At 37.8% G+C, this 26,657-nt stretch overlaps 1 protein-coding gene across 5 annotated transcripts in view; it reads right to left on the bottom strand.

The window, feature by feature from the left end:
* Nucleotides 1–11,515: 11,515 nt before the first annotated feature.
* Nucleotides 11,516–26,657, bottom strand: part of LOC136857039 (E3 ubiquitin-protein ligase KCMF1) — a 320,855-nt gene continuing 305,713 nt past the window's right edge. For all 5 annotated transcript variants that reach the window (XM_067135395.2, XM_067135392.2, XM_067135393.2 and 2 more), the window contains exon 8: nt 11,516–13,394. In XM_067135395.2, the coding sequence (XP_066991496.1) occupies nt 12,698–13,394 (697 nt within the window). In that variant the 3' untranslated portion in view covers nt 11,516–12,697. The remainder of the gene's footprint in view (nt 13,395–26,657) is intronic.

Here is a 26,657-nt window from a genome sequence, read left to right as displayed (position 1 = left end):
GCTCCGAGGCCAGACGAGATATTCCCGATACTCCTGCAGGAAGGATGGCCCTGACAGACCTTTTTAGAGCAAGTCTAGCTCTGGGGTACGTACCGAAATCACGGTCTAAAGCTAAAGCGGTATTTATACCGAAGCCTGGAAGGGCAAACTATGCCCAAGCCAAAGCCTATAGACCATTATGCTTAAGCTCCTTCATGCAAAAAGCAATGGATAAAATACTGGATAAATACATCTGGAAAACAATGCAACTGAACTCAACCTTACATGAAAATCAGTTTGCACACAGACCTGGCAGATCCACTGAGACAGCACTCCATCAACTGGTTTACAAACTAGAGGAAAGGCTAGAATACAAAGAAATTGCTCTGATGGCATTTCTAGACACAGAAGGGACCATCAGTAATACAACCTACAACTCAATGATTAAAGCTGTTGAAGAGAGTAGGGTGAGCAAGACTGTTGTAAAATGGATTAGATCCATGTTAGACGGGAGAAAAATGAAGGCAACTCTGTTTGAAGAGACACTAACGGTTAGAGCTACTTGAGGTTATGCACAGGGAGGAGGAGTTCCTTCTCCTCTTCTGTGGAACATTGTGGTGAACAAAATCATAGCCATACCCAATGAACAGGGATTTTATACACACGGATACGCAGATGATCTAGTTACTGTGGTAAGAGGTAAGGTGATGAGTGTCATCCAGGACCTCATGCAAAGATTAACCTTGTGGAGAACTGGTGCCGGGACAAACAACTCTCAGTCAACCCGAGCAAGATAACAATGGCCCCTTTCATAAAATGGAAGAAATTAGAGGGGATGAGAACAATGAAGCTCTTTGGGCAAGAAATCTATATGGAAGAACAGGTGTTACACTTAGGTGTAATATTAGACAAAAAGTTAACCTGGAATCTACACATAGAAAGAAACATAACCCGAGCTAAGGACCTATCGTATGCATGCAAGAGGGCAGTTGTGACAACATGGGGTCTAAAGCCAGCAATGGTAATGTGGATATACACAATGATCATTAGACCACTGACAACCTATGCAGCAATCATTTGGTGGATGAAAGTAAGTCAAGGAAAAGTCAGTAGCAAACTAAATAGCGTTCAGAGAATGGCATGCATAGCTGTAACTAGGGCAATGACAACTACGGCGACAGAAGCCTTGAACACTCTACTAGATCTCCCTCCATTTATAGAGAGACAGGCTAAAATGAGCTCATATCGAATGAAGCAAAATGGATGCTGGAAGGCTCAAAGACCCAATCTTGGTCACTGTAAAATTAACAGAGTAATACATGGGAAGTTTTACACATGCCAGCTGATTATATGATTCCAAAGTATATCTTTGAGAAACCATTTGAGACCCAGATAACTAAAAAGGAAGACTGGGACACTAACAGATGGCTCAAGGACTGAGAAGGGAACAGGAGGAGGGATCAAACCAAATGAGCCTAGGCAGACACACTACAGTGTTCCAAGCTGATGTAATAGCCTGAAAATGAACTACAGAGGTAAGAACATTTTCATATTTACAGATAGCCAACCAGCCATTAAAGCACTTGAAGCTCTCCAGGTTACATCCAAAACTGTTTGGTATTGCCATACACTTCTCCTGAAGCACTCAAGAGTACAATGGTGTTAAAATAATATGGGTACCTGGGCATGCAGGCACAGAAGGTAATGGAAAAGCAGATAAACTGGCAAGAAAAGGGTCAGAAACACCCTCTGAGGGCCCAGAACCAGTATGTGGGATCTCTTATAGACAAGCCCGCCTCTATTGTACGCGCACTTTTTAGTGATAGATTGACACCCTAGTGCTGAATCGGTCGACCTCGGTTATCTTCGAGATTCGTATTGGCAACCTTTGAAACACAAACTAAGAATCATTTAAAGTTTCTTATCGAGAAATGTTATATAATATTATATATTGTGTGTGTGATACAGTTGTTGGTGTAAGATAATAAAGGTTTAGAAAATTCATATCGATCGATCATATTATCGATTCAATTCAGATTTCATTTCCATTCAGTTGGCAGTATTACTGGAACCGGCAGTGCCCCCTTCTTACTCCTCAACCCAGTAAAAAAATCTGTCACTAAAAAGTGCGCGTGCAATACATAGGTATACGGATACAAAAGAAACAAATGGAAAACTGGAAAAATTCTCCAGGATGCAGACTTGTGAAAGATCTAATAAAGAGCCCAAACAAGAAGCATACTAAGGAACTGCTGGAACTCAGCAGAAAAAATGAATCAGTTTATAAAGAAAGGGCTTCAGTCCAGTTTAGCTAATTGTTGGGAAATCAAGAAAAACTGTCTGGACATGTTACTATCATCATAGAAACGTAAAAATTGTTACCTTCAAATAGAGAATGCATATTAGGAATCCTCTGAATATATTTCATGAATTCATCATCAGTAGTTTAATTATACAGATTTTTTAAAATCTTGTGGACTGATGACCTTTCTGTGTAAGAGAAGTTTACAACTGAACAGCCTTATCTAACCACTCAAAGTTCCCATACTGCCTTTTATTTTTCACAGAACAATATTAGAATATTATAACGAAGTTCTTAGTCTCAGGATGAAGAATAGTTACTGAAATGAGATGAAATCTTCCGTGTCATCCTCTAATAATCATCTTCATTGTCGTCTTGTCTCCTCCACCTGTCCGGAACGATGCCCTTCCTTTACAAAAACGCTAACTTTCCAATCACAATATCACAGTGAAGGAGAGGCTGGATGGATCCCCTTTCTTTATAAAACGATGTGATGACCATTCAAGATGTGAAATTCACTGTTAACTCAATTTCGAAAAAAATGTGACTGATGTCCTCTCTTTATGAACCAATTCAAATATAAGATGGGTAGTAGGACTGCCGACTGGACACTGCCATCTTGAAAAGCACCTACATAGAATTGGAGTAATAAGCTAACGTATGTAGGAAATACAATGATGGGGAAGAATCAGCTGAACACTAATTATTGAATATGAGGCGCTGGGAAGAATTAGAACCTCTACACTGGGATTACCTGGTGAAGAGAGAAGAAACATCCGAGCAGAGTCAATAAGGAGGACCTGAAACTTTTTAAAGGGAGCAGGTATAACTAGGTGGGGATGAAGGAAAGCACATAGTAGCAAAAGATCTTCCAGGCTGACGCTAAAAAAGAAATTTTTAAGGAGAGCCCATGACTAAAGGAAGTAGTAGAAAAAGGATTATTACTATGCAGCAACATTAACTAAATAATGCACTGTAACACTGACCATAACTACAAAGTTTCGGTCAAGTTTTTAAAAACAGAATTATGGTTATGCAGTTTAATTTCTTTACTAAGAGTGTTACACTGTATAATGAACTTTATTTTTATCTAAGTATAAGCCTATTTTCCCACAATCTTAAAATGGCGGCATTCTAAATGTAACTAATAATACATCGATGTCTAAGAAGAAACATTTGACAGAATACTAGGGATGAAATTTAGACAAATACGAGCCAGAAGGCAGTGATTTCCAAACTAGTCATGCTGTGGAGGTCAATCGCCTAAATTTTTTTTTTTGCTAGTGGTTTTACGTCGCACCGACACAGATGGGCCTCTAAGGTACAGCCCCAGCATTTGCCTGGTGTGAAAATGGGAAACCACGGAAAACTATCTTCAGGGCTGCCGACAGTGGGATTCGAACCTACTATCTCCCAGATGCAAACTCACAGCCACGCGCCTCTAACCGCACGGCCAACTCGCCCGGTTTGCCTAAATTTATGAGAATTGTTTTATACCTAAAGAAAAGTATATTCCAGTTTGGCAATTAGAAAATTTGTCCCCATAGCAAACTATGAATTAAGGTTGCACTGTTATTCAAGTATACAAATACTATAACCTTCCAATGGATTCCGGATCGAAGATAAAGGAACCATTGAAGTTTATGATAATAAAGAAATTTAACGAAAATGATGTGAAGGTATACGTCCAGACACATTAATAATTCGAGATAACTCGCTCAATTGAATAATAAGTTTAACGGAAACTAGATGTATATACACATTCATAAGCTCAGAACCCCGTGGTATTCCAACAGTTTGTGTCTAGGAATGTACTATTTGAGTACAAGCAAATAGTGTTAAATGAAATGCCATATTTCGACGGAAGAATAAAATAATTATCTACGTGCGAAGTTTAGTTCCAATAACGATATATACGATGGAGGCCACGGAATGGATTGAATGATACATGTCAAGTTCGATTTCATCTGCACTGGTTATGCATTATATGGTTGTTACTGATATTTTCGAGTAATCAAGAAGTCGGTTATGAAGCAATCGATTGGTACATAGTTGAACGACACGCATTGTTAAGCGTGTTCCTTTATCTGAACTCCCGATTACAAGAGTGACTTATGTCAGGGAGACTATTCCTCAAATGTCAAAAACATATGGAAAGGAAGTTATATGTCAATGATCAATGTAATTAAAAAGGAGATTGAACATCGCATAAGACAGATATACACGACAAGAAGAAAGCTAGTCATAAGTGGAGGAATCTGAATAGTTGTCGTATAATAATATGAGAAGTAAATTATAAAATTACGAGATATAGCGTTTAATATAAAGATAATAAGGAGAGTGTCGCAAAGAAACACTAATACAGTATATTTATCTTTAGCGTGTAATATCAAACTAATCCTGTTGTACAAGTTTCAGGTATGATGATGCCTACTTATATGAAGGATTGTTGCTGTGAACTGTCAACTAGCATAAATATGCAGGCCTAAGCCAGGTTGTCCTGGCGAGTCTGGAAATATGTTGAGATGATTTAAACTATGATGTTACACCAGCCGAAATGGAGCTGTGTCTGCAAAAAACCGTCAACGCGATAAGTACCCAAAAGATTGTCGTTTCCTTTATTCTATTACATAGATGCATTACAGTAGTGTAGATTTTCTTTCACATTATTAGAATGTGACGTATCCATAGGATACAACTTAAGCAATATGATATGGTCATTGCTAGGTATTTCATGACATCTGTAGAGTGTCGTTAATCTTCTAAATAATGGCGTAATTGGAGTCATAGTTTTCCATGCACTATTCAGCTGATTTCGAGCACACAACTATAAAGTTTTATATAGGGATTTTACCAAGGATTCGTCAATTATGTTTCGTGAGGTATCGTTTTCATAATTGATTTTTTTAAACATGCCAGTTATTGCATAGATAATTCTCATCGGAGCAATCATAAAGCAATTGAAGGGTCAGGGGGAAAAAACCAGGTAAGTCACTTTTTCATCGAAATTGAGATATCGTTACAGTCCGCTTCAGAGTGATCATGCGCATCTGTTGAGAGGTCAGAATTGGAAAACAAGCAGGCGAGTCAGGAGAAATTAGCACTCAAAGTTTCGCTGTTAGGGGAAAGAACTAGGGAAGTCGAGCACAAAAGTTGCTTTTTCTCAAGTTGCACAAATATTGACTCTCCTGCTTTTTTCTCCCTGACCCTTCAATTGATATGTGTCGAGACTGGAAGTCTTCCTATAAATTAATGCTTATATTATGCATGTAAATCTTCATAAGAGAAATATTTGGATTGAATCGCGATTACATAATTGTGGATTTCACACATATTTGGGAATGAGATGGTTTCTTCGGTGATAATGTGCTTGTATGTTTTGATTGAAGGATTAAGAGTAAGCATGATGTATATGTGATATGATAGGAAGTATTGAACGATAGGGTCGATATAATAAAATGACATTATGAGCGATGATTATGGGTATAATAGTTTGTTGGGAAATAAGCACTATGAGCAATGTAATGTTGTCTTCAAGAATCCCAATGAGGTTAAGGTTGAGGGAAATAAAATAGGTGTTCATCATGCGAATATATTGATTGATAAATGGACAAGCACTTAAAGACTGACAGTTGTATTTTCAAAATAATATTTCCCGAAGGATACTGGCATACTGAACGTGTGAATGGTCGTCAGAATATTAACCCGTGATACGGTAATGAAACGAACTTCATGCATTTGATAGATAATTGTGGTTGGAAGATCTTCAACACCAAGTAATAGCAATGAAAAATGCAAAATATTGTATAACTGGAAATAATATCAGTGTCGTATGATGTAAGCATAACTTAGTACTTCCTATTGAGTAGTAGTTGTAGTACGCATGTCTTGTAGTTAACAGAACTTCAAATATTTACAGGAAAAATCTACAGACTATTCCAGATGCTGTGGGACCATGATAACTCCAAATCATGATTATCTTTGATGATGATGTGCAGCTGACCCTTCAATTGATATGAAAAATGCAAAATATTGTATAACTGGAAATAATATCAGTGTCGTATGATGTAATGCATAACTTAGTACTTCCTATTGAGTAGTAGTTGTAGTACGCATGTCTTGTAGTTAACAGAACTTCAAATATTTACAGGAATTTTTAGGATTCTATGAGTATGCCGTTCCTGTTCTGCAATTTGGGTCATTATTTATTGAAGATGAGCTACGAGTTTCACTTTGATGTCTATGATCATATCGTTATTAGGTTTTCACGACACTGAATGTAGGTTATTACTGACGAACACTCAAGTTGTTTAGGTTTTTGCTAATTTGTGCAATTAATTTTTACGATATATTAATAGAATACCGGAGAACAAGATTTTGGCCAACAGATGACAGATATAAATGAATAAATGTTTTCCTATCTTATTCTTGTCGGCGGACAGAAACGAATAATGTAAATAATTAATTTACTAATCAGATATTTTAAGCCTTCAGCAGATTGTCATGTTGGATTTGATGATTTGTTTGAAATATTAATTTAACATTATTTTGACCACCAACGTTTCTTTAATTTACGATATTATAATGCCTTGTGTACAAAGAACATAACAACCAACGAAAGCATACAGATATTTATTCAACTGCGTTGATTATAATATTCAGTTTCCTTTATTATCCGATCATGTTGTTATTTTCCATTATTATTGTTAGTTACGTTTCATTAAAAAGATGGTTTAATTAAATCAGAATATCCTTCCAAACAAAAATAAATTCTTGATGTTCTTATTTATAGATTAAGAATTAAGATAGTCTCAAATAGTTATAAGATACGTATTCTTATGACTCAAAGTAATAAACTTCATTGTAGGTTCCGTATTGAGTGAAGACTATGCTTAAAGTAAATACAAAATTTTAATATTTCACCTTCTCAATACTAAAAAATCATTTGATGTTTTACAAAAACATTACAATGATATTAATAGGTACTAGTTTCGGTCCACTGTGGACCATCATCAGCCTAGCCAAATTACAACAGTAAAAGACATAGTGATAAAATAAAGTAAAATAATGTGGAGAAATGAGAGAGGATCTAGAAGGATGGGATGGTGGTGGAATGACAGACAAAAGTGAAAAACCGTGTATGCGAATTATGATAAAAGTAACAGAAGTGTTCACATTGACAAGTAAAATCTTTGTGAAGTCACATAAAAAACTCTTGATGAGATAGTCTTTGGTTGACAGTTACTCCTGTGTTGCACAATTAAAATTTATAACTAAGTATATGCTTCTAGAAAGTTCTAGATGTGAGTTCCACTTTAGCGTAGACGGAAGAGTTGTCCGATGAGACCAGCATAAGATTGAAAGTTGACAGAGTTGGACATGTTCTATGGTGGAATGAAAAGCTTGCTGTGTTAAACAAAAGTAGTCTCAGTTCAATCGGAACCCCAATGAACCTTGCGCTGCGTGGAACAAACTTGCTGTATTGCATTAAATTTATACTTTCAATCTTGACCAGCCTACAATTAACAATCAGTTCAAAAATCTCCACTTGCATTCAATACAGCAAGTTTGTTCCACGCAGCGCAAGGTTCATTGGGGTTCCGATTGAACTGAGACTACTTCTGTTTAACACAGCAAGCTTTTCATTCCACCATAGAACATGTCCAACTCTGTCAACTTTCAATCTTATGCTGGTCTCATCGGACAACTCTTCCGTCTACGCTAAAGTGGAACTCACATCTAGAACTTTCTAGAAGCATATACTTAGTTATAAATTTTAATTGTGCAACACAGGAGTAACTGTCAACCAAAGACTATCTCATCAAGAGTTTTTTATGTGACTTCACAAAGATTTTACTTGTCAATGTGAACACTTCTGTTACTTTTATCATAATTCGCATACACGGTTTTTCACTTTTGTCTGTCATTCCACCACCATCCCATCCTTCTAGATCCTCTCTCATTTCTCCACATTATTTTACTTTATTTTATCACTATGTCTTTTACTGTTGTAATTTGGCTAGGCTGATGATGGTCCACAGTGGACCGAAACTAGTACCTATTAATATCATTGTAATGTTTTTGTAAAACATCAAATGATTTTTTAGTATTGAGAAGGTGGAATATTAAAATTTTGTATTTACTTTAAGCAACGTATTCTTATGACGTCGAGAAGAGCCTGATGGTAAATGCTGTAACACGTGACCTGTATTCAACAAACTTACACACCCGCGAGTGGATTTTTGTGGATCGTTGACACCAGCAGTGGCATACCCGTAATATTGTTTGATCCTTTTAGTCGGAACCATCCATGAACGGTCATACATTTCCGCTGCCCAATGTAAGGTTACAATACGATACTGCTGGTAAAATTTCCTTTTACTAGAACAAAAAAGTTATTCATTTCTGCTTACAACATTCCTCATTTACAAGTTGCCAAGTTCTGAAACCAATATATGCAAAAATTTCACTGAATCCTCCAGATAAATATCTAGTGTAAACTGATGTTACTGCCTTGATAAGAAGTGCTGGTGGAGGCAGATGAATGTATGGACAGAATGCGAGATGATGATTTGAGATTTTTTTAAACATAGCATGGGTCATATTCTGCAGCACATACTGTATTAATTTAATGAAGAAGTAGACAACTTCAGAAAAACTCTTTCTTTTCAACCATCCAACTGTAATATGAGAATTTGGCAGAGGACAACGTACTTCGTAGAAACAAAGATATTCAGCTGCACTATGCAAACTTAATTGTTTGTCCAACCATTGTCCCATTTCTCTACAGGGTCGGGTATGAGGCGAGATGAATCTGTCGTGGCGGGTTTTTATGACAGGATGCCCTTCCTGACGTGCACCTCATCAGAGTTAATGAGATGAAATGAATGACGTGATATATGATAGTAGGAAAGGAGAGGATGAAACCCGGTGCCAGCACATAGCTTACTCCTGTCTCGAATAGCACCAAAGGGTCTGCTCAAGGCTTAACATCTCTATCCGATGGATGAATCGCCATCAAGAGCGTTACATGCCCTCACTTCATATGAGCACTGCGGAGAAGTTTGGAATTTAATCCAGGCTTTTGGCATGCAATCTAGTGATTAGAAATTGTATACGACCACCTCCCCTACCTGCCAACATTCTGATGGCAAATTTTTTTTCAACCAACAGGACTCGAACCGGCTAATCACAGTGTCAGACAGTGTAGACTTTAATGCCTTAATGATCATGGCCACCAGGCGGGGCTATGCACTATGCAAAATACATGGACATTACACAGGTGAGATAGGTGAATTCAAAAGAGATGCAGAATCAAGAAGTTGCTATGCTAGCACCAAATAGGTGATGGAGGCTAGTCAACTGAATGCTAAGAAGTATGTGCCTATGAAACTCCATGAATACACGAAGTGCTTGGCAAAACAATATTTGCTGAATTTATAACCCATATCATAAAAAAGAAACACCCTCCAATTAAAATGACATTTACTTTTGAGCACTCTCTTCACCTGTTGATATTAAGTAAATATGATACATTTTCAAGGACAAATATTACCTGAAATAAAGTAAATCTGCACTCAGACTACAATTTGAACATACAAACTGGCAGGGCTCAGCAGGAAATGATCAAGAAGTGAATGAGACACCAACAGTTAAAAATTACGAGGAGGAAACATGTTCAGGAAATATATCAATAGTCAATATGGATACTTTGAAAAACCACCTGGCACTACAGCTGCAATGGGCTTTGGTCTACACAACAACAGCTGCTCAGCCGGAAGGCCAACAGATTACAGATCATAAAATCAGTGTTTTACACCTCTCAAGACAAATGTGGAAAAATTGTACAAAAATATACATAGTAGGAAAGCGAAAAGGGAAATGTAAAACTAAGGTAAGGCCTACTTAAAAATGATATACTTCTGTCTTAGGAGTCCCGTGGAGTAAAAAGAAGTACAAAGACTGATAACATACAGAGTTATAGTGTTACATTTCATGTTTTCGACAGAGTGAAAATCTATATATAAGCTGCATTAACTGAGTTGACACTAAAAGAGAATGGCTTCCTTTTTTAACAACGATTGATTTCCTGAAGTGTTTCAAAAGCATGGGATGTTCTGGACTGCTCTTTGAGTCTTGTAAGTCACTCTTCATTACTTTTCTTCACTTCAGTAGATGAACACAGCGCAACCAAGACAAAACAAAACAAAACAAAAAACAAAAAAAGAAATTTTTTTAAACTCGAAACTGGCACACAGGAGAGAGAAAAAAATTGTCAGGGGGGTTTCACAATTTACTTTTCTCAGTAAGCTGTCCAAGATAATATCACAGTTTTTTAAATTTACAGAACAAACACTAATATAATTTTACATCCTATGTAAATAATATCCCTTAAACAGCTGTTAAGGAAGGAAGGAAGGAAGGAAGGAAGGAAGGAAGGAAGGAAGGAAGGATTCCTTGTGCGTGCACACACTCACACATACACAATTTTTACTAACATAAGGAGACAAAAAATCAGTAATGCACTTGACTGCTATAAAAATAATCTGTTGGCAATTTCTCAAAATTATAACAGATATGAAAACTGAATAAAAGATCTGAATATGAAAAGACTCTCAGAAGATTAAAATTTCAAATAAATCTGTTGATCCTATATGTTAAAATCTTTTTCCAATAGGACACAGCGGGATAAGTAATATATTTTGGCAAATATGGTAAGTATTCACACCACTGCTATTCCATTACAAATACAGATATATTTACTCTACTTCAGTATCTGCCAGGTTATATCTAAATATACCGTATCACTCAAAAAATTGATAGCCTTTCATTTACACTGGCCAGCGACATTAAAATACAGATTACTATGAGTCATATTTTCAGAAAGAAAAAAAAGAAATCTCCAACCATATTGCTGCATAAAGAGTGCAAAGAGCATTTACTATAAAGATAGACTATTACTGTGTCTCAGATGGCATCTGCATGTAATTGAAGCATCATTTCTATGAAACATGTTATGTGAGGGTTTCACTGTGTTCCAAGGTTACGATGTATTGGCTTTAGCTGTCTTTAATGTATTAATGTTACAATAGCAAAGGGCTTATTTTATTTTTAGATTTTGCAATCCTGGAATCCATGTGTAATCTACCAAAATTATAGATTAATTCCACAAGGAATCAATGACTGACTTAAAACTAATCCCTAGTCCTTAAAAATATAATGAAAAAATCAGAGTACGATGAATATATTAATTACTTCACTTTAATGCAAGCATTACACTCAAAATCAAGAGAAAAGTTCACTAAGATCTGATAACTTTCCTACAACTTTCAACTTATCACAGAACAGGAATAGCTGTTGTGTGGCAATTACCAGGCAGTAGCACCTAGAACATCTTGTGAGCATTCACCTTATCATTGAAAGTAAAACATTCCCATTGATATTACAGCTTTATTAACTGTTGTTTGGATGAAACAAAAACTTGGACAATCTTATATAAATTTACCTTGATGATCAACTTGATCAAGATAGTAATATGCAAACAAAGTAAAGCACAGTTAGAACTAGAGTTAAGAGTGTGCAAGAATAATTACATGATTCTTAATTAACAACTGTATGCCCACTTTGCTAGAGGAAAAAAAAAAAAAAAAGAAAAAAAAGAAAAAAATATACAAAACTTTTAATGCAAGGTGCACTATCAGTGACTAACGAAAAAATGGATAGCCACACCTCCCTCAATAACTCGGGAAGGAATTCTTGAATAATTATACCTTAAATTCTCTCCCCATTTACAGAAAGAAACTACAAATCTATGTAAAATATCTTTTTTAGGTAATGAGGAGCACCCTGCAGAATTCCCGACTTCACCATTTTGCTGTCAGAAAGAATATTCCACAGACAAAGAAATAATCAGTACAGTCTCAATATGTCCTAGTACAGCTCATTCTGCCGCCATCTGAACAGTTCGTGCTCAGGAAAATTCGCGCACGAACTTCAAGCACACACACAGCACACATATAACAAGCTATTATACAAGAGGCCACAAAAGTTGGTCAGACTGAAGGATATATTCAACAATATTCGGCATTCATTTCCTTTATTAACAGTCAAATGGCTATACTAATTAAATATATCAATACACAAAGGTTAATTACTCCCTTAAATACATAACCATAATAGACTTCCCCTGTATACAGTTTTGACAGTTCATGACCAACCACATGGCCCAAATAGCAGTCGCCTACACTTGAGTCACACAGTCCCCTCCCTCTTCAAATAAAGTATACCCCTCTAAACAGTCTCACCAACTTTTGAATGGTTTTTATGGGGATGGCAAATAATAATGTGAGAGAAGGTAAAGGGGGAGGGGGGTTAACTTCTAAATGATGGGACTAGAAAGTAACATTGGGCGTAGTGTTAGTGAGGCGGTGGAGGCTCTGTAGACTGGTTCCTGCCTTCCACTGGGCGCACAGGCTTCCTTCGAGTAGGTCCTGGCGAACCTGCTCCTCTCATCGAACTGCCTCGGCCATACCCAGGAGGAGGCACAACTTCCCGGATTGTGCCTGTGCCCGTCACTACTCGAACTTGTTGTTGCATTGGCTGTGCTACTAGCACACCACTTCCTCCTCCTCCACGGATGCCTCCACGCAACTCGTGATGCTGTACCGAAGAGCCTCCGGCTGGCACTACCGACTGCTGAGCAGGTTGTACGGGTCGGCCAGTTCCTGCAACAGAACTTGGCAGGCCTGTTGCTCCGCCACTGAGAGATCCCCGAGAAGCGGAACGTTTAGGGACTGTAGACACTGCTACTTTCTGTTGTGGAGTTGAAGAAGGTTGCTGCGAACCAGGGTTATTGGTGCTACTAGTAGATGGTGAGGCACGTGGAGAACAGGAGCTACTGCTTGCTCCCTCGCTGTTCGAACTTGCCCTAGATCCCGCTTCTTCATGCTCTTTCTTCCCTCCAGGACCATCCTGAGGTAAACCATCCAGTAACAGAGATGAAGTGCCTTCGGTAAGGGTAGCTAAAACTAACTCCTGCACAAACAAGCTGCGATCAGCTCTCTCTTGTTCAGCTGACTGCAACTCAGAATCTGACATTGCAGTTTCCATGCACCTACGAGAAAAAGAAATATACTAATTAAACAACATATTTACAAAGTTCAAATACACTGCAGTACAGTCAGAAACTAGGGTAAACACAGTATTAACAAGCTAAGTCAATGAAATAATTTTTGCAAAGATGTATCTGAAAATGTCATTACTTTAGGTATGGCATTAGAATTATGCAGGCAATAATTTGAAATATTTGTTAAAGCACACCTTTCTTGATGTCAAATTCCCTTAAAAAAATGTACAGTCAATTCAATTTAATAACATAGCTACACTACAAACATAAGTTTATGAAGCGTACTGGAAGAGCCTTTATTGTGTAAGTTCATATAATATTATAAGCAAATATAAATGACCAAATTAGACGGGGCAGTCAAATGGAAATCGAGCCCCCGCCATAACACACATTCCATGCGAAAGGTGGCAACACTGTTGTTATGTATCTATACTGCCATCACTGTGGTACGAGAACTGCACAGTGACAACTCGCAGGTGCACACAGTCATTGGGTTATGTCATTATTGGTGCGCAGACTGGTCTAGGGTGCTCGTCGAGTTGTAGAAATGGAGGCAAGCAACGAAGAGCAGAGAAGTGGGGTTTGTCTTCTGGTGGCTAAGGGTGCTGGATTACATGAACTCGTCACATGTCTGCTGTGTACGGCGAACAATGACATGTCAGAAGAGTGGAAGATCTTTCAGTACAGGAGTTAATGTAATGAGTTTGTTAGGGGGTAAGTAGAAATGGATATACAACACATGCCATTGATTAGAAGAGTGCCCATCTATGTATAAAAGGCAGTGTATGAAGATGGAAAGATTGTCCTCATCCTTTTGTAACTGTGTCATTGTTGTTGCTTTCCTCCTATTTCTGTTTCCCTCTTCTCACACTGACCAGTCATTGTATTTATTTCTATTAATGTTCAATCTTACTATAACTTGTCACTGGGGACATAATCATCAATTAATTATATACAGTAGGTACATTTAATTACAGGGAATTAGGGGTTGAAATTATTTCAGTTTCTTTATAATATGAAGGAGCATACTAAGATTGTGGTAGAATTGTTTTATTACACACTGAGGAGGTGGTAGGGATTTAGCGTCTGTAGTACCAACAATTCCAAGGACAGGATACACAATAAAAGAGAAGAGTACAAGAATGTAATGGTAAAATTTGAATAAGTTATACAAATTTTCTGAAGTGGGCAATACTTTATAATTTCTTAGTTAATACAGAATTACAGAGGCAAAAATACATTCTTCAAAGAAAAGACTATTCACTATAATACTTTGGTGTCAATGGGCAGTTGAGTGATAACCAAAATTGCAACTACCCTCTTTTAGAGTTTTGGAAATATTTTCCATTTAAGCCTCAGATATCCGAATTCAGTGGGAAGAAATTGAGAAGGGAAACAGAATAACAGTTCATATGGAGGGAATGAAATAAACCAGCATTATATAGAAGCAAAAGAGTTCAAAATTAGGTCAGAAAATATGATGTAAAATGGCAAGGCAGAAATATGATGCAAGTTTGCAGTTTTACATGACCATGAATGTAGTGATCACTCAGATTCACTGAAAACCCCACAGTTATGATCACTATATCAATGCCACGTATCATCAAACCCCACTGATTTACATTTACGGCTATCGCCCAAGTGGCAGAAAACCTATCAGTTTTTTTATTTAGTCTTTTCTTTAATGATTTCAAAGAACTTTGAAACTGATTAAACATTCCCTTGATAATTTATTAATCATCATCATCTGTAGTTTCCAGCTGATGGTCAGGTCTGCTTGGAACATAAGCCTCTCCTTCTCCTTTTGTCTTCCCACCACTTCTCCCTCTTCACTCTTGGCCAATCCTCTCCTCTTCTCTGTACATACTCTTCCACTCCTTTTATCCACCTGTTTCTTGGTTGATTTCCCTGTAATCTCCATTTTGTGCATCCTCGTGGGTATCCTTTCCTCTGTCATTGTCTTCTTTTACTATATCTCTGAACCTTCTCATTTCTCATCTTATCCATTCTTGTCACTCCTATCCTGCTTCTCAGAAATTTCATCTCACCTGCCTGTATCCTAGTCACAGCTCTCTGCCTGATTACCCAAGTTTCTGCTGCATACGTCAGAATAGGTACGTATTACGTCCTGTTTATCACTCCTTTGCTTCTCTGAGGGACATCCTTGCTCCAAACCAGGCTTCTGACATTTTTCAGGAACGCTACTGCTCGTCTTCCACGCTTGATTATTTCCTTATTTCTTCCACTTTCCCCTGTGATACTTCCCAGGTACTTGAAACTCTCTACCTTCTTAAGTTGTTCCCCGCTACGCATTATCCCTTTCTAGTCGTGATCACTATCTCACTATTTTTGGCATATTGTTCCACCTCATCTTCTCATGCATGTAACTCTTCCTGGATATCCTTTTCCTTTCCTCCCCAGACTAACAAGTCATCTGCAAACATTATCACTTTAATTTTTCCTTCCCCAAATTTCCTTGCCATGTTTGTCATTAGCTCACCCATTACTACACTGAAGAGCAGAGGTGACAAAACACTTTCTTGTCTTAACTTTTTTGCTCAAACCAGTCTGTTCTCTCTATTCCTAATTTCACACAACTTACACTCCCATGGTACATCTCCCTCACTCTTTCTACTGTCTGTTTCTTGACACCTTTTTCTGTATGGTTTCCCATACCTAGTTTCCCCACACACGATCATATGCTTTCTCAAAATCCAAGAAGGCCATCAGCAGATCTTTACCCCACTCATAATGATGCTTTCGTAGTTGTCTTACTGCAAATATAAGGTCTATTGTAGACTGTTCTTCTAGTAACTTTTCTTCCACCCTCCTCCTGATTCTATTCTCCAGAATCATCTCAAACATCTTTGCTCAGTGATATATCAATGTGACTCGCCTATAGTTTTAACAATTTTTTCCTATTTCCATTCTTGAAGATGGGTACGATTATCCCCTTCTTCGAGTCTTAAGGGATCTTCCTCTGCTCCCATACTACTTTCAACACACAATGAAGCTACTGTTTCCCTACTTCTCCTGCTGTCTTCAGCATCTCAATATTCACTTCATCTAAACTTGAGGCTTTCCCTCCTTTCATCTTGTCCACTTCTCCCCATGTTAAATCCGTTTCTTTTTCCATGCTTAGACCTTTCTCCTCAATGCATCCTTTTGAGTTTAGTAAATCTTCAAAATACTCCTTACACATTCTTATGAGTTTCTCTTTTTCCTGCACTTCGTTTCCATTTTTTATCTAAAACGACATCTTCCCTCATGCCTTTCCTCTTACACTTAACCATTCCATATAGTACTTGTTCTCCCACAAACTTCCTCTGCAGCTTTTACAAATGTCTTCTTAAACCTTTTCCATTCCTCCTCTCCTGTTTTTGTATCATCTGTTGGTAAGTTCAATAATTTTTTTCTGGTATTCTTCCTTGGTTTTCTTCTTCAGTTTCCATATTTTGATACGTCTTTCTGAGCTTATATCCATCACCGACTTACTATACCTTCACCAGAGCCCTGTTAGCCGCCATCTTTGCAGGATTCCTGTGGGGCCTTCACAGCTACCGTAGCGGTCTTGGGGCACACGCAGTCCCCACTGTACTCCACTTCCACAGGCTATTCTCTAATGTATGACGCTGACCATCTCCCCGCAGCGTGGATGGGGGGGTTGCTAATTCTGCTTCTTATAAACAAATATTTGCCCCAATTCGTCTTCCTGAATTCAAACTTTACCTTCTTATTATGATCTTCCGTACTTTTAAAAACTCAATTCAAGCTAAACCAACTACTAATAATATTACATGCCACCCCTCTACTGATAGCTCAGAACATACAGGTTATTCAGAATATATAACAGCTTTAAGGATTTCCACCCAATCAATACAAATTTTAATCCTTCTTAGCGATTAATTATTTAAAAAAATAAGCAGTACATGTACTGAATATTCAAAGTCAGTACGGAGAAACAATGACATTTGTAACTTGCAACATATACTGCTTAGTTAGTGGTGGTGGTCACTGTTTTAAGAGGTAGTACAAGTAGGCAACCATCCTCTATTAATACTAATCAGAGAGAAAAAAGGAAGGGGTCCGACACTTTGAAAAATGAAGATATCGGTCAAAGGACGAGAAGGGTCATGAAGGGCATGAAAAGGAAAGACTCTCTAGGATTCGCAACCTAACACTGTCGGGGTCAGACCAAGTGACCAAGTGAGGTCGGATAGGATAGATGAAAGTGAGGAGCCTGACACAAGTAGGTGTACATACTGCTAGGTCGAGAAGCTTGTCTCCTTACTCCCAAGTCTTCCCAGTCCAAAGACTGCAACATTTCCACAGCATTACTCTTGTCAGAAATCACCCATTCCAGTTCTCAAATCAAGTAATTCTACCATAATCTAATTGGCGCCCTAATACTGACTTGTATGCTCTCCTTCAAATCGGTTTTATAACTCCTATATAGTCTCATAACCATATGAAGTGTTCTGTATCCTTTACTTAGAATCTCAATAACCCGTGAGGGGTCGCTAGCCAAACTGTAACACGAGTGGTGGCACGTGAGACTCTCTCACATTAAACTTCATTTAAAATAAATACAGCGTATCTTCCAAAATTCTGCAGGATGAAAGAGTGAAAAGAATAACTGAAATGGGACGCAAAGTCTGCGTTATACATTTTAGAGCTAGGCTGAGTGGTTCAGACATTTGAGGCACTGGCCTTCTGACCTTAACTTGGCAGGTTCAATCCTGGCTCAGTCCAGTGGTATTTGAAGATGCTGAAATACGTCAGCTTCGTGCCGGTAGATTTACTGGCATGTAAAAGAACTCCTGCAGGACTAAATTCTGGCACCTCAGTGTCTCCAAAAACCGTAAAAGTAGTTAGTGGGACGTAAAAACAAATATTATTATAAATTTTAGATTTTAAAAGATGAAATGACTAACTATATATTACAGAAACAAATTACTACTTAATAGAAATTAGTCATTAGTTCAGTCACATGTCAGTATGTAATATTCACGAGAGTGCCAGGCTGAATGGCTCAGATGGTTAAGGCGCTGGCTCTCTGAGCCCAAGTTGGCAGGTTCGATCCTGGCTCAGTCCAGTGGTATTTGAAGGTGCTCAAATATGTCAGCGGTAGATTTACTGGCATGTAAAAACTCCTGTGGGACAAAATTCCAGCACCTTGGCAACGGCAAAAACTGTAACAAGCAGTTATTGGGATGCAAAACGAATAACATTGTTATTAATAGGGCTCGGATGTTTAGGAAAAGTCATATTTTTCTTTGCCTCTATTTTCTTGCCTGATTGGGTTTTGGTGCAAATCAGGTGATTATCGTCACAATTAAGTGATTTTTATTTGTCATATAAATGCATATTTTGGCTACTTTTTGTTATAAGGTCATATTTTGAGCTATTTCTGTAGAAACGTTATATTTCGGTCATATTTGGGGGTTTGGCAACAGCTGTAGCTGTGCAAAATTGTCAAATTTTCGAATGAGAACTAGTATTCAAAAACTGCTTTTCCGTATCATATCTGTAGTTAATGCAAGTGGAATACTCTGCCTGTTCTATCAAGATTGTGCAGGAATTGTTTTCAAACAGTTTGTCAGAAAATCCGACATATATTGTCGAACTTTGGAATTGTATAGAGTGCAATTACTTGTTTAGAAGCTGCTAGCTTAGAAATTCATGCCAATATTGAAATTGTGAGAAGTGTTGAACTTCAGCACAACAATCATATGGAATAGTTGGCGTCAGTGTAAAAGAAAAACTTCAAAACGTGCTTAATCGAAGTGACGGTTTTCGCTGTGTGTGGCAAGATAAATGTTGTTTTTTAGAGGAAAAGGTACCAGTACATTTCAAGATGAGTGCACACTCAACAGCAGTGATTTAATATTATTTAAATATGCACTAATAACGCCTTGTAAAGTAGAAAGGAGCTTCTCTCCTTATAAGAATGTGTTAACTGATAATTGGAGGTCTTTCGCGCCTGATGCTTTGAAGATGAATCTTGTCATGCACTTCAATACCACACGCCAAGAAGAATGAAAAAGTTATGTGAGTTTGTACTCTTTGCCCTGCCGCCCTACCATAATGTACCGAAAGACATCTACTCAATTCATTTTGTGGTGTTCAATTTAAACTTCAACGGATTTGAGTAATATTAAAGTAATCGGGACTTAAACGTTCCAAATATATATATTTTTAAAGTAGATTGATTTCTAGTTTTCTCATATTTAAAACCATCAATGAAGGGTGCAAACATGTTTTGACTTTTTAGCTGTTGTGTAATCTGATAATCTTAGCGAACTTAATACTTTATACATATGCATTCACAAATGTTTGATGAGTGAATCGAGAACAATAGATTGTGAATAACTGCTAAACATGTAGGCCCTATATTCAGAAAATTAATATGAAAGTAAGAATAAAGAATTTACTAAACAAATATGTATCAAAGGAATTGCCATTTCGATTTATAACTTATTTTAAAATGGCCATATTTAGATTAATCATTTTCAGGTCATATTTTGTAATTTTTACATCATATTTTGTCACTTTTGAGGTCATATTTGCTTTCTTATTTGGGCTATTTTTTAGGTCTTAAACATCCGAGCCCTAGTTATTAATATAGAACATTCTGACAGTCGCAATACAAATGCAAGAATGAAATACAATACATATTCTCTCTAACATTTGAGTTAGCTGGAGTTTGTAATAGTGCTTATTACCCAGCATTTTTCGACTCAGTTTTTGAAGGCTTATTTATCAGTAACTGCAAATGGAGAACTTTTCTCGTGTGACTTAAGTAAAATACTAATGCCTACACCAGGAGAAAGTCTCCCCTCTTGACTTCAACATAACACCAACACCACTGATCGCGTGATGAGAGAACCTCTCACACAGGGCACACGTACTCATACAAATTTTTGTTCTGACTAGAGGAGGGGATGCTTACCCTTCAAATGTGAATCGCATTACACACAACAGTTACCAACTCAGCTAGAAGAGGGAACAGTCACCTCCCTTGCATCACTGAGAAGTAAACTCACAATACAATATAATGTGAGAGAAAATCTCATATAGCGACCACTCGCGGGTTAATGTCAAGTCATATATACAGAGACAGGAACACGAAAGGAACACACAACAGAACTAATACAATGGCAGGTCAGAATGGGAAGAGAGAACAACAGAAATAAGACACAAGGATAAACATAAAAACACAAAAGGACAAGGAAATCTTCATACACTGCCATCTTCAAATAGGCTCTCTCATCAAGCACAGTATTTCAACATCCATCTCTTCTTAACACCCCGCATCTGATGAACTTGTTTCTGCTTTCCAGTTTTATTAGGAGGGTGGCATCAACATTCATTCAGGGGCTATTCTGACAGATCTTCAGTCTTGATGTGGAAAGTGTAGGATAAGAAGAAAGCCAGATCAGTACAGGAAAAGGAAAGAAAGAAAGAAAGAAAGAAAGAAAGAAAGAAAGATAAATTCAGGTGGTAAAAGATTAGGAGCACAGGAAAAGCACAAAAAGAGAAAAGGATCCCAACAGGATAATACAAGTATTGAAAAGGAACAAATCAGTGTCAAATCGTTACTATCTTTAAAGCTACACTTAACCCATTCGCATAATTTGATGAGCTGTTATTGCACGGAATGTTTTGGCGCATGAATCAATCTACTAGCTCAGCACATGACGCAGTATTCATGTATTAGACTGGTTTTGCAATACAAGTTCTCACAATACACACTGAAAGAAACTAGAGGCCACGTACAGGGTGCACAAGAAGTCCGTATACCCCTATATTAAATTAAACTCACTGACATGATATGAAGGTACATATACTCATTTCTTTATTTCTACTTATATCCTAGGAATTTAAAACATCTGTCTGTGTTGCTCCATGGTCTCTGTATAGCTGAATATGCCATGTTCTGATGCTCATATTAAGCAACATCCATGGGGTCACTGTCTGGAAATTCCAACATACCGCTGCTTCCTCAAATGTTCCTTGATTACAGACTATAAATCTCGTGTTAGATCCGTTTTGACAGTTGAATTTGTTACAAATTATACAAAATTGTGTTATTATCCTCCTAGTCAATACTTTTTAACAAGCACTTCATATTGTGTGTCTAATGCTTTTAGTTTATTATATATATTTTCCTGAGGATGACCCCATGCCGGGTCGCAACATGTCTATATAACATTTCATCTTTATTGGATGTAATATTGATTATTGACTAGGAGGATAATCAACACAATTTTGTACAATTTGTAAGCCATTCCTTGATCTAACCCTAGAGTGTGTTATGGGGTGTTGTTAGATCAGGGCTGGATCAGAGGAGCTGGATCACTGTCCGATCGACCAATCCAGCAATGAATAGTTACAAATTCTTGTTTTTATATCCACCTTATTCAATACATCAAGATGTTTACTGTCTCTAAAAGAATTTTTAACTATTAGCAGTAAGTTCTATACGGGCAAAAACATGAAATTGGCCTTATGCAACAATCCAGCAATTCCCAAACACTGCGTTCAGACGTTGTCGAACAGCCACTGAGAAGTGAGCCAGCGCCCCATCGTGTTGAAAACAAACAATGTCAAAGATTTCCCCATTTTGAAGCTGCCGGATGAGCCAGTCATTAATCATCTGGAGGAAATGTTCTGATTAACAGAACAATTAAAAAAATATGAGCAAAACAGATTCTGGCCCAGATCATGATGTGAGGTGCGTTTTGCTCGGTTTCTTGAAAAAAATGTGGATTTTCTTCTCTCCAAAAATAAACATTGTGACTTTTGAGTTACGATAAATCGCCCATTCGTCAGTGAACATGACTTCTGCCTTCTGGGCCATTGTTTGGAATTGCTGCAGCATCCGACCACAAGCATCAACACTTCTTTCCAAATCATCATCTGATAATTCACCGACAGTCAATGGATGCCAACGACTCATATTCAGATCCACCTTGATGAGTTTCCTCAAGGTTGATTTAAGTATCCCCAGCTCTGACGCATGTTTCCGTGTGGATTTCACCGGAGATTGTTAGATAATACCATTTTTCCACGCCAGCACGAGGTTCAAGTCTGGTGGATGGTCTTGCACTTCTCAGCACGTCGTGAACACTGCCCATTAAAATAAAAAAAAAATTGCTTTCTTTTACCACGCTAACGTCTTCTTTGTGCTGCTTTCATAAACCGCGCAACGAAATTGTCCCTCACATTTTTAATCGAAATTGTCCCTCACATTTTTAATCGATCCGCCACTATTTTTACGCTCATAAATCCACACAGCGGCCAGCACATGTTCCTCAATCGTATAATCGTTTGTATCAGTCATTCTTTCAGTATCTTGGCACCATCTGCTGTCAACAATTGAAGTTGATAACAATAGGTATCTGACAATAGAAATAAATATATAATGAGTAGGGGTATGCCAACTTCGTGCGCGCTCTATACTGTTGGCAAACATTGCTGTTTGTATATTTGTGCGACAATGGGATTGTTGAACAAAAGTTTATTTTCATCGGTATTCAGTATTCATTATGCAGTAGAAAAAGAATCAAAGTAATGACGCGAGTTTGAAAGCGCTTGTTAACAATGTTTTAGATGGCGATTATGGCAATAATGACGTTTTTAAAAATGTATCAGAGTTTGAGGGTAGTAATAACAAAAGTGAAAGGTACTCAAGTGTGAAGACCATTGAAGAAAGCAAGTGAAAGTGCTGCACCAGATCCTACCAAACGCGTGTAGCTGGTGGCAAAAGAACCTGCAATTGGAAATTGGAGAATAAAGACCCTGGTATATATCCATTTAGTGGATATAGAGGTGTTTCAGAAATACGAAAAATGTAGATTTCGCCCATCGTCCGACTTGCGACATTTTAAGAGTACACGGATCCTCTCTTTCTGAAATTATTTCCTATGAAAAATTTGTACCACAGCCAGCAGTCCTGCACGTAATAAAGTACGTACGGGTAAGTCATACCTTTCAATGGCATGAATAAAAAATTTAATTAGTATTTTATGTACATTTTTGTGTGACAGGTATGCTCTAACGCCTGGTGAGGAAATTAAAACTGATTCCACAGTCAGAAACGTGGCCATTTATTGTGACATGAATGGGTTAACTGCACAAAAATTGGCCAGCATAGAAATATTTAATTACTGTTTACACATTCTCAAAATGCGATGATATTTGTATACTGTGGACAGTCGGTGGTCGAGAGATACTTTGCATCCTACCACCTGGAAAATATGTTCATCCTACTTCAAACTTGAGGATTTTGAAAGAAAGCCTACTTTTACAACCTTCATTTCTATCACATTTATAGGTGCTGTTATGTATTCCTGTTCTGACTTGTCCAAACTTATTAAAAACCATTTAAAATAGTATTATGGTTGAATCTGCCTTGTTAATATACTTTTAATGGAACCATTACCAGATGAGTTGGCCGTGTGGTTAGGGGCGCGCAGCTCTGAGCTTGTATCCTGGAGATATTGGATTTAAACCCCATTGTCGGCAGCCCTAAAGATGGTTTTCCGTAGTTTCCCATTTTCACACCAGGCAAAAGCTGGGGCTGTACCTTAATTAAGGCCACGGCCGCTTCCTTCCCACTCTTAAGCCTTTCCTATCCCATCGTCAACGTAAGACCTATTTGTACTGTTTGAATGAAGGTTCCACCTATTCAATACTAAATACAGTGGACGCTGTTTATTATCAACCGTATTGTATAATCACTTTTATGAAGTACGGTACGGACAAATACTAAAACATTGAAAATCTTCTCTTTACTGTAATCATGAATTCGGTTTATGTTATCATATTATTTTGTTTTCAAGGATTTCTTTCTCAAATATGCGAGTATTATCACGCCTTGCCTGAACACATACACTTCTTCAAATATTAAAGTGTTAAAGGCTGTAAAACATCCAAGAAACGAGTAAGAGTTTTATGTTGTGCAAATATGTCTGGTGAAAAGAAAAGACTATTAGTGACTGGGAAAAGTAAGAACCCACAATGCTTTAAAGGCATCAATAAGTTTCCAGTGAACTATTATTCCAACTCTAATGCATGGATGACTGCCCTGATGTTCAAAGAATGGCTACTGATGTGGGATAATAGACCGGGCCGTAAAATAGTTTTGCTGGTTGACAACTGTGCAGCACACATTATGAACTGTGAGCTCAAGAACATCAATGTGGTTTCCTTAGCAGCGAATAAGACTTCATTAATTCAACCATGCGATCAAGGAATCATTCCTACCATGAAAGCGTATTATGGCGATGAAATGCGCACAAGAATCTTAAACATACAGGACTTGCATAAAACTAGTGCCAATGCCCTTGCCAAAACAACCAACCTTCTCGATGCCCTGCATATTCTAGCCATGTCATGGGATAATGTCTCACCACATACAATAAGGAACTATTTCTGGTATGGGGGATTTTTAAGAGAGTTATCAGAAGTAGACGAGGATGTTGAACTTTGTCCAACAGGCTTAACGGAAGATGAATTTCAGGAATGGATGAACATGGATGAGGGCATCAGTAATGATGCGAAACAAAGACGACATGTGAGGCAGTTACCTCCGCAGAATTAGATATAGAGGTGAAGAGAATGGAGCAGAAGATAGCGATGCTGATGACGATGTTGCCGAAACTTCCCGAACGCCAACGAATGCTGAAATGCGACAGGCGCTATATATTAATGGACTTTTGAGAGACAACCAGAAGCAAACAACGATTAGAGACTATTTTACACAGCAGAAAACAGTTAACGGTACTGCAGTGCTGTGTGGTGGTATCTGCTTCATTGTAGTGCATGTAGGTTATGAATAAATAGAGTAGGCTACCTACCAATTTTTATTTTTCAGCTACTGTTTGCCATTTGCTTTACATCGCACCGACACAGGTACGTCTGAAGACGACAATGGGACAGAAAAGGCCTAAGAATGGGAAGGAAGCAGCTGTGGCCTTAATTACGGTACAGCCCCAGCATTTGCCTTGTGTGAAAATGGGAAACCACGGAAAACCATCTTCAGGGCTGCCGACAGTGGGGTTCGAACCCACTATCTCCTGGATGCAAGCTCACAGCTGTGCCTCCTAACCGCACGGCCAACTCTCGGCTACTGTTATCAGCCGGTTAATGTAATCAAATTATCTGCGTCCCAGAGTGATCATAACAAGCGGCGTCCACTGTATATGTCGTACAAGATATTAGTTTACAACATGTTATTTAATTATTCATAGTACCGGTTTCAACACGTAAGAGTGTCATCTTCAGCTTGAAATTGCAAACTGGGTAACATAAACATAACTATAAACATTATACGTACAATATGATATAAAATACATAGTGACAATTTCACACATAAAAATGAAAATTAGGTAAAATATATGGTGGTATGTTGTAACACATTACGGGCGTTTTAGTCTATGGTTGTGAAACTGTTGATGTTACACATTCGATGTTGGATTGATGATATGTAAGTTTAAAATCTTGATGTACACATTAAAATGCCGAAGTAAGATTGAAGTCCACTCCTCTGTTGATGGTGGAGATACAAGTCCAAGTGCATATGATTATATATATGATTAACAAGGTCTTCTGATAATTATATGTTATAGCTGGCACTTAATAAGTGGTGGGTTGAATATAGTTTTAGTTAGACTGAAATTGTCCGAGTTCAATGTGGATAGTGAAGCCTAAAAAGCCTAAAAAGAAAAAGGAAAACTAATTAGATGAATAGATTACTTGAAATGGGGCAAGACAAATTCACGGTCATGTGTGACAAAATATGGGACTCACCTCGTGCAGCGTGCTTGATGTTTGTTATGTGGAAAGGGGAGGGGGAAGGGGTGAGAGGGCGGTGTTTAAGGCGGATGAGGGAGACGAGAAGTGGTGGTAGTGTGCGGCGCGAGAGAGTATTGCGCAAAGCGTAAAAGAACAATCGCTTATTCGTGAATTGAATGCATTTAAAGACTTTGATTAAAAAGTCGAACAAGATGTTGAGTTTTTCTGTAATTTCATTCAGGTTTAGATTGGGGTTGAAAAATTGGTCCAGATGAATGAAACAAGTTTTCTGTAATGTCGAGTAAGGGGCCTTTGTTTATGTTCTCAAGAATTTCTAAGTCTTGATCTATAGTGCTGAAACTATGATTTGAGTCATGAATGTGTGGGCCTATTGCCAAGAAACTATTGTACTTGATGGCAGTGTGCTCGATATATACAATTTTAAAACTT

Source organism: Anabrus simplex, chromosome 1 (genome assembly GCF_040414725.1).
Source record: "Anabrus simplex isolate iqAnaSimp1 chromosome 1, ASM4041472v1, whole genome shotgun sequence".
Classification (NCBI taxonomy): Eukaryota; Metazoa; Arthropoda; class Insecta; order Orthoptera; family Tettigoniidae; genus Anabrus; species Anabrus simplex.
The sequence above is the reverse complement of the archived record's forward strand: the minus strand, read 5'-3'. Positions and strand labels throughout refer to the sequence as shown.